The sequence below is a fragment of the Malaclemys terrapin genome, chromosome 8 (assembly GCF_027887155.1).
Source record: "Malaclemys terrapin pileata isolate rMalTer1 chromosome 8, rMalTer1.hap1, whole genome shotgun sequence".
NCBI classification, from domain to species: domain Eukaryota; kingdom Metazoa; phylum Chordata; order Testudines; family Emydidae; genus Malaclemys; species Malaclemys terrapin.
The window spans coordinates 22328214-22344464 of record NC_071512.1 but is presented as its reverse complement, the minus strand read 5'-3'; the positions used below and the strand labels follow the sequence as shown (position 1 = coordinate 22344464).

The following is a 16251-nucleotide window of genomic DNA, read 5'->3' as shown; positions in this document are numbered from 1 at the left end:
TAGAGAAATACAGTTTGCAGCCCCCAAGTTGTCAAATGGATCCATGAATCTCAGTGTTTTCACCAATTCCTACTTCAAATTTACATTGTTTTTCTTGTAAGGGAGGTTTGGAGCAGGAGCCAACTTCTTGAAAATGAAGGTTAATTCATCTCTACCAAAAGTCATAAAATATCTAAGGACCACTTAGAATGCTCATGAACATCAGGAGTGATATCCTGGCTCCGTGGAAGTCAATGGGAATTTTGCCATTGACTTCATTGCTGCCAGGATTTCACTAGGGGGTTTAAAACACTCTTTGCAGCCCTGCTGCAGTGCTTTTACAATATCTCCTGAGCGAGGAGAGTTGGCACTATGCTGGTAACACCATTACTACTGCACTTGTATCCATGTTACACCCAGGGCGGGTGCAAGGATGTTTCGCACCCTAGGCGAAACTTCCACCTTGTGTCCCCCCACCCCCCCCCGAGCCCTGTGGTAGCTCTCCGCCCCCCCACCCTAAGGTGCCCCCCCCCGCAGCAGCTCCCCACCCCCCCTCTGCCCTGAGGCGCCTCCCCGCGGCAGCTCCCCCTGGCCCGGGGAGCCGTGCGGCAGCTCCCCACCCCAGCTCACCTCTGCTCTGCCTCCTCCCCGAGCACGTTGTCGCCTCTCCACTTCTCCCGTCTCCCAGGCTTGTTGCACCAATCAGCTGTTTGGCGCCGCAAGCCTGGGAGAGGGAGAGAAGCAGAGCGGGGTTGCGTGCTCAGGGGAGGAGGCGGAGCAGAGGTGAGCTGGGGCAGGGAGTTCCCCTTACTTGCTGCAGGCAGCCCTCCCCGTGCCCCCCTGCCCCAGCTCCTTCCGCCTAAATGCCGACGACAACTGGGGCGGCCGAAGGTCCGGCTGCCACAGTCGCCGAAGGACCCGAAATGCTGCCCCCCAAATGCTAGCAATCTAGGCGACCGCTTAGGTCGCCTAATGGGTTGCACCGGCCCTGGTTACACCCTAAACACAGTTACATGTTCCTCATGTAGATGGGGTCCTAAGGCAGTCTTTGCTTTCCCTTTGCTCTTCTGTCCAAACTCCTAATATGGGACGTGGAGAGGGAAGTCTGAGGATTCATTTTAATCAATGAGCTGTGTACAAGATAAGCCAAATAAGAGGTTGATGTTCATATCCAAATCTTGAATGGACATGCCCCTGAGGAAGTTAAGGTGCTTTTGGTCTTTAATCATTTTGCCCTGGGTGCATGAATGGTTTCAGGCTTTTTAATCTGCAAGCAGCATTTTGTGCACTGGATCGCCATTGCCTGTTGTAGCACAGATGGGTTGGTGATATGGGAATTTCCAGATTTCTGGAAAGCTGCCAGATCACATTGGTGAGTCAGTGTAGATGATGGTAGTTAATGAAGAAGGAAAGTCTCATGACACAAAGGAACACAGAAATTAGAGATGAAAAAGACTTTCATATGGTCATTTTGGTTTATCCACCTGCCATGCAGGAGTGTTCCCTGCAGCACACTCTGAGGCGCTTTGTCCAATCTGCTTTAAAATTACTCCAGCACTTAGAGGGTGCAGCAGAAAGATGCTACATTTTTAAAATTGCTGTAATAAGTTTAATAAAAAAAAATTCAGCTTCCATCACTCCTCTCTAAAGAGAGGGAGAAGACTGGAAAAAGGAGAGGTAGGGTTACTCTGAGGAGAGAGGGCTCGCAAATTGCTTTCCCTGACTCACTTCCATACTGTTTTTATTTGTGGCAGTTTAGAATAGTTCATCTGCATTTCACTAAACTTAAGTACTTGGCCAGAGAAGTCTGATGCATCTCAGTAGTGTTGGGAACCTAACTATGGAAAGGACTCCAGTATCCACTGCCATGTGATTTCCTTTGGCTGTTCTTATAGGTGGAAAGATTATACTGACACATCCTCTCACAGAGAATCTGCTCACTAAAATAAGTGACTTTGTCCTTCGTCAGCTTGACAGCTGTTATTCTTCGGACTGGGACTTTTACAGAATAAATAACAGTCTCATCTCTGTAGAATCTCATTGAATGGAAACAGCTAAAGACAGCTAATTTGATTATGAATTCTCCATTCCTCACAAGCCAGAATGTCCTCTAGTCTCTCTCAGATGAGACTGTCACTGTAGGTGAGCAAAGGGTTTATTGGAGCCATTCACACTGGGACACATAACATGTAGTGTAAAAAATATTGAGTGAAACCTTGGCCCCTTTGATGTCAATGGCAAAACTCATTGATTTCAATGAGGTCAGGATTTTACCCATGGAGTCAATCCAGGTAACTTTCCAGGTGAAATTCCATAATGAAATCTAAGGGGAGGGAGAGGGACATATGTCATACATAGAGAAAATCTCATTATCCTATGGCAAATCCAAGTACCTTTGGAGAGGAACAGCGTTGCACAGGGCTGTTTTTGCTAGTGCTCTGGTCATGGTATAGCCTGTAGTGGTCACTTCTGTAGCAGGTATTTAAAGTCATTTTGAAAAGAGAACCAAGAAAATTACAATGCCAGAGAATTACCTGGAATTCTCAGCAGACACAGGACTTGTGCCATAGAAATGTCAGTCTCTCTGCATGAAGGCATCGAGCGGCAGATAAATGCTGTGATAATTACCAGTGTCAGACTGTATTCAGCAGCCAGCCTAGAAAGCTTATTTCTCCTTTGCTCTGAATCAGAGGGAGGTGAGCACTTCACACACTGTACACAGAGCAGCACGTGTACGGAGAGCAAGAGAGAGAGAGTGCGTGCCCAGAAACAGCAGCCTAACATCTGGCAGTGACCAGCCTGACAACACCAAAAAGAAAGGAGAAGAGCTGTGACCTTCTGTTTCAATCATTGCATCTCTATGTCCTAACTCTCAAACGTGGATAGAATTTCAGCGCACTCATAATTCATTTAGTTTCTGAGTGCCTTCTGGTTCTTCTCAAACAATTACACCGCTGTTTAGTCTAATATTTCTCTGTGACTACATATTATGGGATTTCTCCTGGGGCTCTGCTGTTTATAACTGCCAGTGAGTTCATAAGCAGACGGTTATATGATTTTCTAATGATTTTACTGTGGCCCATCCACTCAGGGTGGCATCCAACTCGTGGAATTTGCAAATCCCAAGGTTTCCAAAATTCATTTCTCTCCATCAGTTCTGCACCTGGTCTAGGTGACTTTGACTCTTTAACCGGGGAATGAATATATATATATATCCTTTTTCTATTAAAATTTATTTTAAATTCTAAAAGAATAAGAAGAATATTCTACACAAGTGATAGGTTGAAAAACACACTATATGAAATTTGCAAAACCAGGATACTAACTGTCTCTTGGAAGTACAAGCCTATTTCCTTCTGTTCATTTGGCTGATCATTTAAATGGAATGGTCCTCTTTCGAGGACCTTACCATGTGGACTGTTGAGCACCCTCAAATCTCACCAAAGCCAATGGGAAGCTGATGGATATCTTTACCTTGCAAGAGAGGCCCTCAGTCTGGTAGTTCACTCAGGGTCAGGATGCACATTCCATAATGTTTAAGGGTGGTGTTTTCAAAAGAAGCAAGCACTGGCCTAGCTCTGTTTCCACTGAAGTCAATGAGAGTTTTACCAGAACAAAGTTAGGCCCATGCTGAGTATTTCTGTCTCTCTCACCCTAAAGCTTCAGATAGTTATTTGAAGTACTTCATTCCAGAATGCATACACAAATGGACATTCCCAAAGCATATGTATTTGAATGAGCTAGGCACTGTACAAAAATGAAGTCGTGTCCCTGCTTCATAGGCCCCCTCAGACTGAATTCACCAGAGATCCAGCAGGGCTTGCCTTTTATACTTGTTTTTACATAACTGCCATAATGGAGGCCTGATCCTAGGGCCTCTAGATATCACCATAATACACATAACAATAGCATTGTAAATAAACACACACAGAGACACTCTGCAATATGCAATAACTGCACTGCAGTATCCACTGCCAAATCAGCGGTGGTTTCATGCTTGCGCTTCAGCCTTGTGATTGGAAAAAGTCTGGGCTTCCCAGGGCCGCCCGGGGGGGGGGGGAGAGCAAGTGGGGCAATTTGTCCCAGGTCCCGGGCCCCGCAGGGGCCCTGCAAGCCCTGGCCTGGCGGCGGTCTGGGTCTTTGGCGGCTCTGCAGGGGCCCCGCGAGCCCTGGCCCAGCAGTGGTCCGGGTCTTCAACGGCATTTCGGCAGTGGGGGGCCCTTCAGTGCTGCCGAAGATGCAGAGTGACTGAAGGGCCCCCCGCCACCGAAATGCTGCCGAAGACCCGGACTGCCGCCGGGTGAGTACAAGCGCCGCGGCTCCCCCGCTTTGCCCCAGGCCCCCTGAATTCTCTGGGCGGCCCTGGGGCTTCCCTTCCCCCCCATCTTTAATGATGAGCTTCAGATCGGTGCCCCACAAGGTGGTACTACTAAGCTCCCATTTCTGTTTGTGCTGCTCCAAACCCCAGTACTTTGTGATACACTATTTGTGGTATTTTCCATCATATGAGTAAGGGCGGCAGTAGCCACAGAGAAGTTGTAAGATTGGGATGAGGAGCTGCTACTTTCCAATTGTCCCCTTTTGACTCCCCTTTGCTCTGTTAACTCTTCTATTAACCCTCACTTAACTCACACGATTTATAAACTGCTTTCCTCTGTTCTTCCTTGAACCAAACTAGCTCTGTTTTTTTCATAGGCGCAAGTCCTTAGGAATAAGTGAGTCCTCAGCACCTGGTTGCAGATTCCCTTTAACCTGGTGCATGGTGTGTACTTTTAGCAGCCCTTGTTTTATTGGGCAGGCTACATATAGTAAGCTTCAGGTTTGTTTACAAAAACCTTTTTCCATATAAAACGGTGATCATTGCAAGATCTGCATCACCAGAACATTAGAATCAAGCTGTACATCTTGACAGTAACTGATCCAACAGTGACTCAAATACAGCGCCTCTAATGATGTTAATGAGAAACAAAACTCTGCTTGTTGCTTGAAAAATCTCAGCACCTTCCCTGTTGGAAGGAGGCAACCCTTAGAAGACAGAATTTCCTGGGAAGTTGGACAGGCTCAGAAAGAAAGTGGAAAGCAGCATTCAAATAAGTGTGGAGTAGACACAAGAGCCTGGGGTCTACATTAAAGGGGTAAGGCCTGGCTCTTCAAAGAGAGGCAAGAAACCCACAGTGAGGAGAGATCCCTTTTCACTGTTGATTGTCTCAGAACTTTTTTCGGGAGGGAGCCGAATGGCCTTGGTGTTCTCATGTCTGTATGACCCACTGGGTTTAATTAAAGGCTGGAGGATTTAACTCGCTAACTTGACAAATGTTTATCAAGAATTTCAATTTTCGCAGCTCAGTGCCTAACAACTGCTTGATTGATAATCAGCTAAAAATGGAAGTCTGTGAACCACCCTGAGGTAATGAACGTCTCAGGTGGCACCCTCAGATTTAATGCTTCATTTTCACAGGCCAGCTATCTTGAATTCCAGGTCATGTTCCAAGACAGGAAATATGTCTTGGCTATCAAAATATCCTCTTCCATTTCATTCAGATACACTATTACTTCACTTGCCACTCTGAACTGTTGCACAGGGTTGCTGTGTACTGTTAAACAGCTGCTGTGTCCCATCCCAAAGAAAAGCTGCAATTTAGTGGTGAATTCAGTGTATTAAATATCTTGCAAAGTGTGTAGGTGGCTTTGGAATCTTTGGACAAAAGACTACATAAATATTAGTTGTCCTCACAATTAGTTGCCATTAAATATTAATTGTCATTAAAATCAGAAAAGTTCCTCTCTCCTTCTCAGAACCTAGAATGCAAAACTTAACCCTTACTTATTAGTACATCTGTTCCAAAAAAAAAAAAGAATATCAAAACATTTTCTGATGAAACCACAATGAAACTTTTTATAGACCATTTTTCACTGAGGTAAAAAAAAAAAATCTACGGTAGTTTTTCAGTGAAAAACTGGAAGTCAAAAATCAAAACATACTTTTTGGAGAAAAAATTTACAGTGAAAAAACTTTTGGTTTTCAAGGAGTTTGTTTTTTGTTTCTGTAGAAAAAAATAATTTCTTTGCAGGAAATTTTGAAAAAGCAAAAATGTTTCAAAATATCCTACAAAAAAAATTTTTTTTTTTGTTAAACCAGCTGTACTTATTAGCCATTACCACAAATGAAGTTTAAAAGTGACCAAGGATGCCTTGGAATAACAAGAATTATAAACATTATGTGCTGCTGTTTATTTTTTCTACAATCTAGTAATAATATGCCAAAATATATCATATATTAATATAATGTTCATCTGGTTACACAGCTGCTAATAATAGAAATAGCAGTACCGAATGCACTTTAAACATATGTCAAGGAGACAGCATTGTGAATATAAAGCCGGATAATAATTTGGTGTATCTATGCCTGGGGTTGTAAGATTCGTTATAATGAATCAAACCAGTTGCTAATCAAGTCTGGAATCCAGCCTCCAGATCAATACCTGATATTTCAAAAGAAGACACACTCCTACTAAAAGTGTACCAGGTGTTGCACTAAGAAGGAATAGCCCTTTGTGACTGCTGGGAGTCTCTTCTGTAATACATGTTTTAAATATCTCTTTTTTAAGAAAAAGAGGACATGGTTCTTGCAAGATACTGAGCCAGAACCTCAGTTCCTGAAGTCAACAGAATTTACACCAGCGGTGATGAGCTCACTCACTCTATCAATATAAATAATACCTTTCTTCAACTCTTGTTACACTGATGAAGCTTCAGTGTGCTCTCTCCATTAGCTGCTACAATAAGACGTTTACAGCTGTGTTATACATTATACAACGTATTCATACATGCCTCTGAGCTGAGAAAGAACCCTTGGATATGTTACTTTTTCTTAAGACCTAATGGTGTGCATCATGACAGAAGAAACGTCTGGCAAAAACATGTACCTGTACATGTCTTTCTGCTCATACCTGTCTAGGGAGATACAGCACAGGTGAAGAATTGATGCTGTGGTGAGCAGGACATCTAGAGATGTTCGGACCAGGCAGAACATCTTTCCATAAATCCAGTTATCCTGAACCAGCTCAATAGCTCCAAAGGGCATCACCAGCACCGACACCAGCAGGTCCGCAAAGGCAAGTGAGACAATGAAATAATTGGTCTTGATTTTCCTACAAGACATATATTAAAAAAACTCAGTGGGACTTTTCAAAGCAGTACATCCCATGTGCGGATAGACCCAACTGTTCACTAAAGGGTCCTCTAACCTACCTCTAAACTATTTTAAATGGTTGTCCTTAATTACTTTCCTGGTTTGGGGGCCGATTGTTCACAAGGACCCCTGCATGACTGCATGGGTGTTTCTACCTGTGCATATAAAAGATGTAACTGGACATGCACATGCCTGTTTGTGTGACCAAACTGGCATGTTATATGCACCACTTTCCATTGTGTGTGTGCAGAATGCAGCACTGTGCACATACAAATCGACTCTCAAGTTGAGTGCATTTTCAGTGGTTCTTAATAAAAGTTAAGAAAGCCCCTGCATTTTCTATTGTTTTCCTTGTGCTCTGTGGCCTCTATGTTTGATTTCCCTCTTTATCCCACTAGTCTTACCATAAACATAAATAAAAGTATCAAGCCTGAGCGTGTGTCTCTCAAACTACCCACTTCTCAAGCAGTCACAAAGAGTTAAGGCTCTTCTTCTGCCTTCTGAAGCTACCAGGGTGTGTTAGGGGCTGCCTACACTTCAGTCAGAGGTGTGACTGCGGGACATATAGCCATACCTAACCTAGCTTTGACCTAGCTAGTGTAAGTACTAATAGCAGTAAAGCCGCAGCAGCACTGTACAAGCCCACTCAGAAGCCTTGGTATGTACTTGAGCAGTTAACCCGTGCTGTTACGGCTTCACTGCTATTGTTATTTGTGCTAGCTAGATCAAACCTAGCTCGGATATGTCTGCAAGTGTTTCAGTCTCACCTCTGATTGCAATATAGTTGTACTCTTAAACACACCCTCTTCTCCTTCCCATCCTGTTATTCCCTAAGGAAAGTGGGCTCTAGCAACCTGCGAAGAGTTTCAATTTAAGAAGAAAAGTCATTTTGTTTCTGGGGAAGCCCTGTTCCATCTGAAGATGGCAGCCAAAGTAGGAGACAGAGGCAGTATGGTAGCAGCATAAAAGGCCTGGGCTTCCAGGAGATGAGTGAGCATTACCCAGTAGGAGCTTCTGACGGGATAATGTTGAAGGTCTGGGCTTTCAGGAAATGGGTTGGTGCTGGAATATGTCTTCTTAGGCATGCAGGACAGGTGGAAGGAGAGCAAATGCCCAAGGAGAAGTTGGGAGAGGACTGAGAAAGAGACTTTTGTGAAACATACAGACTTTCCTCAGTACTTCCAGTGCTGCACACAGCCTGATTAAAGCTAACATGTCAGTATCAGGATGGGAGCTCTCAGAAGCTAACAGTCAGATGATGAATTGCTAATTAGCAGGTCCCCCAGCTATTACTCTAGCAGGGGAAACACTCAGCTTACCATATCCCTGTCCAGTGACTGTGTGAGTCTCACTAGACTAGATAACCTGCAGGCTTTATTATGGAAGCAAAGTCCACACGTATGACTTGTTTGTCCTCTTGATAAGTTGTCCACTATTAGGTAATCTGTTCTACAGGGAGAATTAATAGGGTTTAATAAGACTTGGTCTCTAATTTTATTACCTGCATGTTAATCATTATTCATTTGAATTTTTCTTTCAGTTTTTAGTGAAGGCAGTTGAAAAAGGTAACAGCTGCATGATTAGACTCATTGGCAGAGCTGTGTGGAAGCTCAGGGCTGGAGTAGCAGGCAGTACTGCAGGTCAGGGTAAAGCTGCATTAGCAGCTATACTGGCACTAGAAAAGGTTCAGAAAAGGGCAACTAAAATGATTAAGGGTTTGGACCGGGTCCCATATGAGGAGATTAAAGAGGCTAGGACTCTTCAGCTTGGAAAAGAGGAGACTAAGGGGGGATATGATAGAGGTATATAAAATCATGAGTGATGTGGAGAAAGTGGATAAGGAAAAGTTATTTACTTATTCCCATAATACAAGAACTAGGGGTCATCAAATGAAATTAATAGGCAGCAGGTTTAAAACAAATAAAAGGAAGTTCTTCACGCAGCGCACAGTCAACTTGTGGAACGCCTTACCTGAGAAGGTTGTGAAGGCTAGAACTATAACAGAGTTTAAAAGAGAACTGGATAAATTCATGGTGGTTAAGTCCATTCATGGCTATTAGCCAGGACGGGTATGGAATGGTGTCCCTAGCCTCTGTCTGTCAGAGGGTGGAGATGGATGGCAGGAGAGAGATCACTTGATCATTGCCTGTTAGGTTCACTCCCTCTGGGGCACCTGGCATTGGCCACTGTCGGTAGACAGGCTACTGGGCTAGATGGACCTTTGGTCTGACCCGGTACGGCCTTTCTTATGTTCTTATGTAGCAGAGCTGGGGCAGGTGGGGCTTTGGATGGAAGAAATGTGGATTTGAAGTGCTTTTATTCATGTGCATGGTACATTTGCAGAATCCAAAGGCTATCAGCTATCACTGGAGAAAGCACGTCCCATCTTGGCTGAGGTTTTGAAAGAAATCTAAGAGGGTGCCCAAGTGTCTGTTGTGAGCTGGGTGCCTCACTTCTTCAGGCTCCTTTGTAAACCCCACTGTATGCCCCGCTGCATCCTGGTAACACGCTAATTGTGACAGACACGGCTCCTCCTCCCTGCATTTTTCTGACATGTTTTGTTTAAAAGGAACTGGAATAGGAAAGGGAAGGCGCTGTAATGCTTCTCCAGCATTCCCCTGTGTGGCTTTCTGCAAGTGATTTATCTGTTTTTGATGCCTGGAGTGCTAAAAATATAATGATTGGATAATAAAATGATCACACTTCTGCAGTATAAATCTGAGTCCAGACACATTGGGAACAATATCAGAGTCTGACTTTGCCATGACTTCAATGATGGGGAGAAGAAAGGAGAGAGCGTTCTTTATCACAATGTTTTATGTTCTTAGCTGTCTGGGTTTGGTTTTTGCCCCCCTCGCCCTTGCAAATTACACGGCCGTGTCCTTGTAAAATTCCTCCTAAAGGAGGGGACTGAGTGGGCTTGAATGCTGGCTCACCTGAGCTGCCTGTCTCTGCATACTGCCACCATCACCAGCAAGTTCCCCAGGATCGCCATGAGTATAACCGCCGAGATAAAGGTGAGCAGTGCGATCTTCTCTGCCACACCGAACCCCTCACTCGAACTGGAAACCATAAAAAGAGAATGCATCAGAGGAGGGCAGGGAAAATGAGGGTGTGTTGGAGCCACAAACTTTCAGCAAATAACTTCAGACAGATACATGTGTTTAAACAACTCTTTCTGACCACAGTTTCCTCTGAAATCTGCCTCTGCACCAGACGCATACATATATATACAGTATATATAAATAAATTTCTTGCTTATGGAAAAGATATGGGACACGTATATGTTCTGGATTTTTCAGAGGAAAGGTTAATATGTAGAATATTTGCAAATACTCTGCCTGTTCTTGTTGACTGTGGGACTAAATACACTGATCACAAAGAGATATTTTTTTTGAGTGCTGAACTCGGGACAAAAAGGGTCCAGTTATCATAGGTAGGTGCTCAGCACTTTCTGAAAATCAGAGCAATCTGATTAGAGCTGGCTGAAAATTTTTAATTAATTATTTATTTTTTAATTGAAAAGCTTTTTCTTTTTTTCAAAATGTTCAGTTCTTTCACCAAAACTGGAAATTTCAAATTTTAGAATTGTGAAATTTTGTGTTTCTGTTTTTTTCCCTTTACATACTCTTTTTGTTCCTTTTTTCCCCACTACAATAGAAGGAGTGGTGTCCATGTCATTGTTCTTTTGTAAGAATTACTTTGTAATTTTTCTAAAGTTGGAAAAGTTTTCAAAAAATTTGCTAAGTACCAAAAGGAAAAAGGAAAAATTTGAAAAAGGGTTAAAATACCCAACCCTAGACATGGTTAATTTTATGTATTTAATTTTTTGGGGATAGGAAGACTTAATGCAGAAAAGGAAAGAAAGAGGAGAAAAAATATGAAAAGTAAAACCGTTCTGGAAAAAAAATACAAATTGTTCTGTTCTGAATCCTTCAGAACTAGATCAACACTTTGAATTTTTTTTTAAATTATGTTTTCATTTTTTAACCTACTCTACCTGGTGTCTACAAGAGGTACCCAAAATCTAAGACATCCAAAATTACTACATACTTTTGAAAACAAAAGTATTATTTATTACATAAATGTGTGGATGGGTGTGTGTTCATATAATGGAGATGCTGTAATGTCTCTATAGTTAAGATTGCATTAAGATTTGCCCTTGAAGCAGGGGCTTAAGCAGGAAAATCCTCTTCACAATGTAGGAATAAAATAGTATATCTTCCCCTAATGTACAGAACAAGAAGGACTTAAAATACAGAATGAATTTTGAGAGAATTTTCAGATAATTGAAAACCTGCCAATTATGAGCCATAATCGTTTTTAAATGGTCCCTCAGAATTTTTGTTTCTTCACAGGTAACTTTTTCTAGGATATACCTACTAAATACATTTCTAATTTATGAAATTTGCTAATTGACTCCTTTCTAGGTTGGTGAAAGCTAAGATAGAGGCTCCCTTTAAACTTTATTGATGTAGTAACCAGTAGGGTTGGACCGCTTCCATATACTTTCTAATGGTTACCAAATAACTTCATCATGGAATCTACATTGTCATTGAGTGGATGCTCCACAATCTAAGCTTTCATTTTGAAAATTTTTCAGTACTTTGATGTGTACTGCTGAATTGAACATGAGTATGGCAGAGAGGATATTAGTGTGTTACTGTGCTGAAGTGTCATGATGGTAACAGGCTAATGCTTAGAGTGTTGTCTTAACTTAGGAATTCCTTGCTTTTTAGTGTTTTTATCAGGAAATAACACCTGTGCACCCTTAACACTGAGTTTAGCAAGTTTTTGGAGTGAAAATATTTATAAGTATATGCGGGAGACAGGAGAAAAGATGCTCTGTATTCATCACAAACCCTTTATACCTGCTACATAGAGGTATTGTACTCAGTAGCGTAGTCGAGGGTAAACCTGGTAAATAGAGTTTACCCACTTCTCATTTGGGGAATATAGTTTAGTTTACTCACTTCTTTTTGTTTGTTTGTTTTTTACCACACCACCACTGGTTATACTGTCCTGAAGCCAGTTAAGCTAGGTTACAAAACAAGTGCAGAGGATAGTATTATAACTAGAACTGGGCTAAAAGCAACCCCTAGGTTTGTACCCTCCCCCCCCCCCAATATTTCCCTCTCACACACCCATGAGAAAACATATGATGATGTAGCTTTTAACACCACAGCTTTGTATGTTTTCCAGATGGTGGCCACAGCAGCAGGAATACTGCACTCTTTTACCCAAAGAAGAGATTTGTGATGCTGGTGCCAGTAGAACCTCTAGAGCAATAAAGACTGAAGGTTTTCACCATTCTGTGCAGAGGGTCAAATTTAATGACAGGTGAGATTCAGCAGGAAAATGTTGCCAATTAGGAACTGCAAACCTTTCACGGCTGCCCAAGACAAAGATGGGGTTTATTTAGCACCTGAAGGAAATGGCACTTAATTAGGAAGATGTCCACTGAACTCAGCACAACTTCAGTGAGGGCAATTAAGGCTTAGAGAATCACCAACATGTGTCTCTTGCTCCATTCAAAAATGTTGACAAGCCTCCACTGTAGCACAGTTAAAGTTTCATAGCATTTGTTGAGGAGCTCTGCTTCCAGCTGCCTTGGGTCATTGGTTCTTGGACAGCTGCTGAAATGAGTGGTTTTGTTTTTCTAGTCCCTGCGATTATACTCACGTGGCTCTTAATCACTGGCTGCAATTTGGCTAACTCTGTCCATGGACACTCCCTCACACCTCCTGTGCTTCCCTCCCTCTGCCCCATTTTTGAGACCACTCGAGGCATGGCCAATACTAGCTCTTGGCAGCTTTCCACCTCTGTAAACTCACCCACCAATTCAAATCTAGACAAATGTTACCATTTACTGCACTTCTCACTCATCAGTCCATGGTCTGCACAGACCCAAGGGGCAGCAGGCAAGACTGTTGATGGATAACCAAGCTGATTAGTGTAATCTGAACTCCTTGCTCCTTCCTTCTAACCCCACAATCCCAGGCCATCATCCATTATGAGTCAGTCATCATGTGGATGATCTAAGAAAAGGAGTGTTAAAGAAGTTGACTGATTTCTATCCTTGGACATTCTCCCTCTCCCACTTCCCTCTATTTACATCTGATTTGAAAGAGTTTATTTGCCATAGAAAGACTGGTTTTCCTGACAGCGTTCGGAGAAAAGATGTTGGTAATTATGACAACTTAATCTGCCTTGCATCACTGCACTTTAGAAAAGAACAAGAAAACAGCCAATGAGAATCAGTCCCTGTCTGATGTGAATTATGCAAAACTAGAAAGGACAAGGTAATTTTCCTCTTTTGGAGATGCACAGAACTCTCTCTCCCCGTTGTTCAATACTTCCACAAATGGCTATTGCACAGCTGGGGAAGGTTATGCACTTGCCAAACACGAGTTATGTTGAGCAAAACTGCATGTCAGAACACCCAGCCTTGTTAATAACGTTCCTCAGCAGAGGAAGACACCATGTATATTTAGGGGGAAAACAAAAGACAACTTCAAAGGCAGGTCTTACAGCCACAAGCTCACTTGCTGGGAACACAGTGGGACTAAAAGCAGCCAGAAACAACGGGGTTGCTGTGATCAAAGGCACCTTGATTAGGGAGCTGTAATTCTGCCTGCCTGAATGGAGTATTCATAATAGACTAATGGTAGCTCAGTGGCTGCATCTGTGAAACAAAACGTCAGGCTGCATTGAATATCTCTATACAAAAGATGTTCCTTTTCCTCCTGGGAGAGGGTGGCAGTACATGCTGTCACCATGAAGATGATGATGGGTTAATTTATACCCATAGTGCCATAGTTGTTCATGATGCTAGGTTTTTTGTTTGCTTTTTTTTAAAAAGCAATCTGACTATTTTATCTCTCTCGCTGTCCCTCCTTCTTTCCTATATGGTGCCCATCATCATGATATCGGAACACTTCTCCAAATTCTGAAGTGTACATTTGAACATATATGTATTTCTTTCTCCTCCTGTCAGCAGAGACAAGGCGTTAGCTGGTTGGTTTGTGCTGCTGGTGTGGAAAGAGTAGGCTGGAGGAGTGGGCCTTGTATTTTGCTCTGAAGGTGCCAATGTTTGTGGTCATTTACCATCCTTTGGGGTCAGCTCCATCTTTGTGAGCCTGCCTGCCGGGAGTTTCACCCTTGTGAGGGACAGTTTTGCTGACCCAGTGGAATGCAGCTGTCATGGGAGGCCTTGATGTTGCAGGATCTTCCAAGCAGTTTGGGCCAGTCCATGGAGGGCTTTGAGACCTTTAATTAGGCTTCATGTTCACCAGGGAGCTGTGCAGAGTGGAACCTGAGGGTAATGGGCTCTTGATGGCCTGTGTTAGTGAGCAGCCAGGCTGCTGGGTTCTGAACCAATTATAGCTTCTAACAGGCCTTGGTTTCACCCTTAGATACAGAAAAGGACAACCATCAAACCTGGATGTAAGAAGTCCATGCATCACTGTGGCTAAGTCTGAATTTAACAATAGAAGGTAGTCATCCAGAAGCAGTGAACAGTTCAGGTGGACACCCAGGCTATGGACTCTCTAAAGGAAGGGTGATGCTATAGAGGTGTAGGCTCTTCAAAGAGCATCCCTCTCCTCATTAGCATTGCATCAGTCTTTCCAAGTGTGACACTTTCTCGGGGTACCCAGGACTACACAGGTCACCTCATTACCCCACCCCCATTTCAAGCATGAGGTAGTCCTCCATGTGGCAGCTGGAGGTCAGCTCCCTGACACTGCTAGCACTACAGCCACTCAAGGACTCTAGTCTGGACTCTGCCAGGCCCCACTTTGTCTTGCAGGTTAACAATAGGGGCACCCGAGTCCCTGAGCCATTCTGAAAGCATCCTACTGCAGTGTCCATCCCCTCTCAATGGACATGCACAGAAATGACCAGACGCGCTACTCCCAAGGGAACAGCATACACACACCAGCTTGTTTGTTTCAATTGAGTATCAGCTCCTATATAACAATACAGCACTGTAATCTATTCGTACTGAAAACAAATGTAAGCTTATTAACAAAGGTAAAGATTTATGAGATAGTGAGCCAGGGTAATAAGAACAACAGGTTACAAATAAAACAAAAGTATAACATGCTTCTACTAGATGAAGACTTAATTTTAATAGACTAACTTTATCTCAAGCAATTTCTCACCTAAGCTTTTTCTTGCAGCGTTTCATCCGAGGTTGGTTGGGTATAACTGCACTACCCCGCTACGCTACCCCTTTAAGTGTGGGACAAAAGAAGGGTCCTGGTGCCTTCTTCTTATATCCCAAAATCCATTGGTTTTGTCCCCAAAGTCAGGACAACTCCTTATGGTTTCTTTCCTGGGGTGCTGGCTCCATGGTGTTTTCACATACTCCTGTTTGTTTCACATCTCCCCGCACCTGTTTTTCCTGTCGACTTCCACATGTAAAGGGGATCTCCCTTGTGTTGGCTTTACAATGCTTGATTTACATATGAACCAAGGCAGGTGATTCCACAGGCCTTTGTCTAGCAAAATGAGCTTGCCAACCCTTCCTGGGACACAGATTCTAAACATATTTTCAATACATACATACAACTTCTTAACTATCACTCGTACATACATCACACAACTATTAGGAGGATCAGTGTGATGTGAGCTTCCATTATATCCCCCAGCAAGACCCTTTTTGGGTGACTACTGTGACAGCAGTGTGGTTGGGGTAGTGAGTTTGCCAGACCTGCTGTTACAGAACAGTGAACCCTTTGCTAGTTGGCATTGCGGGGTTATTAGTGACACTCAAACTCAGCTTCAGCCAGCTGCTCTTCATGAAGGATATTGGTAGAGTCTAGGTGACGGGAGAGGTGGGCCCTGGCAATCTTCTCACTTAGCTTGCTCAGGAATGGGAGTGATGGATCCGCTTACAAGAAGGGGGATGTTGGGCAGTAGCTGGGAGAGGCCAGTTGTGCTGAGTGATGACATTTTGAGTACTGGCTGGACTACAGTGCACTGTAGGTAGATTTGTCTCTGCAAATGAGGTGTTGACAATCTCAGTTAGTAGGAGTGCCACATGCTCTTGAGTGTTTCTTGCTAGTAAGGAGCGG

The 16251-nt window shown here is 43.2% G+C and overlaps 1 protein-coding gene across 3 annotated transcripts in view; it reads right to left on the bottom strand.

The window, feature by feature from the left end:
- The window catches only part of HTR4 (5-hydroxytryptamine receptor 4), a 228659-nt gene that overhangs the window by 112849 nt on the left and 99559 nt on the right, over positions 1-16251 (bottom strand). For all 3 annotated transcript variants that reach the window (XM_054038667.1, XM_054038668.1, XM_054038670.1), the window contains 2 exons: positions 10108-10233; positions 6930-7130 (listed from right to left, as the gene is read on the bottom strand). In XM_054038667.1, coding sequence (XP_053894642.1) covers positions 6930-7130; positions 10108-10233 — 327 coding nt within the window. The remainder of the gene's footprint in view (positions 1-6929; positions 7131-10107; positions 10234-16251) is intronic.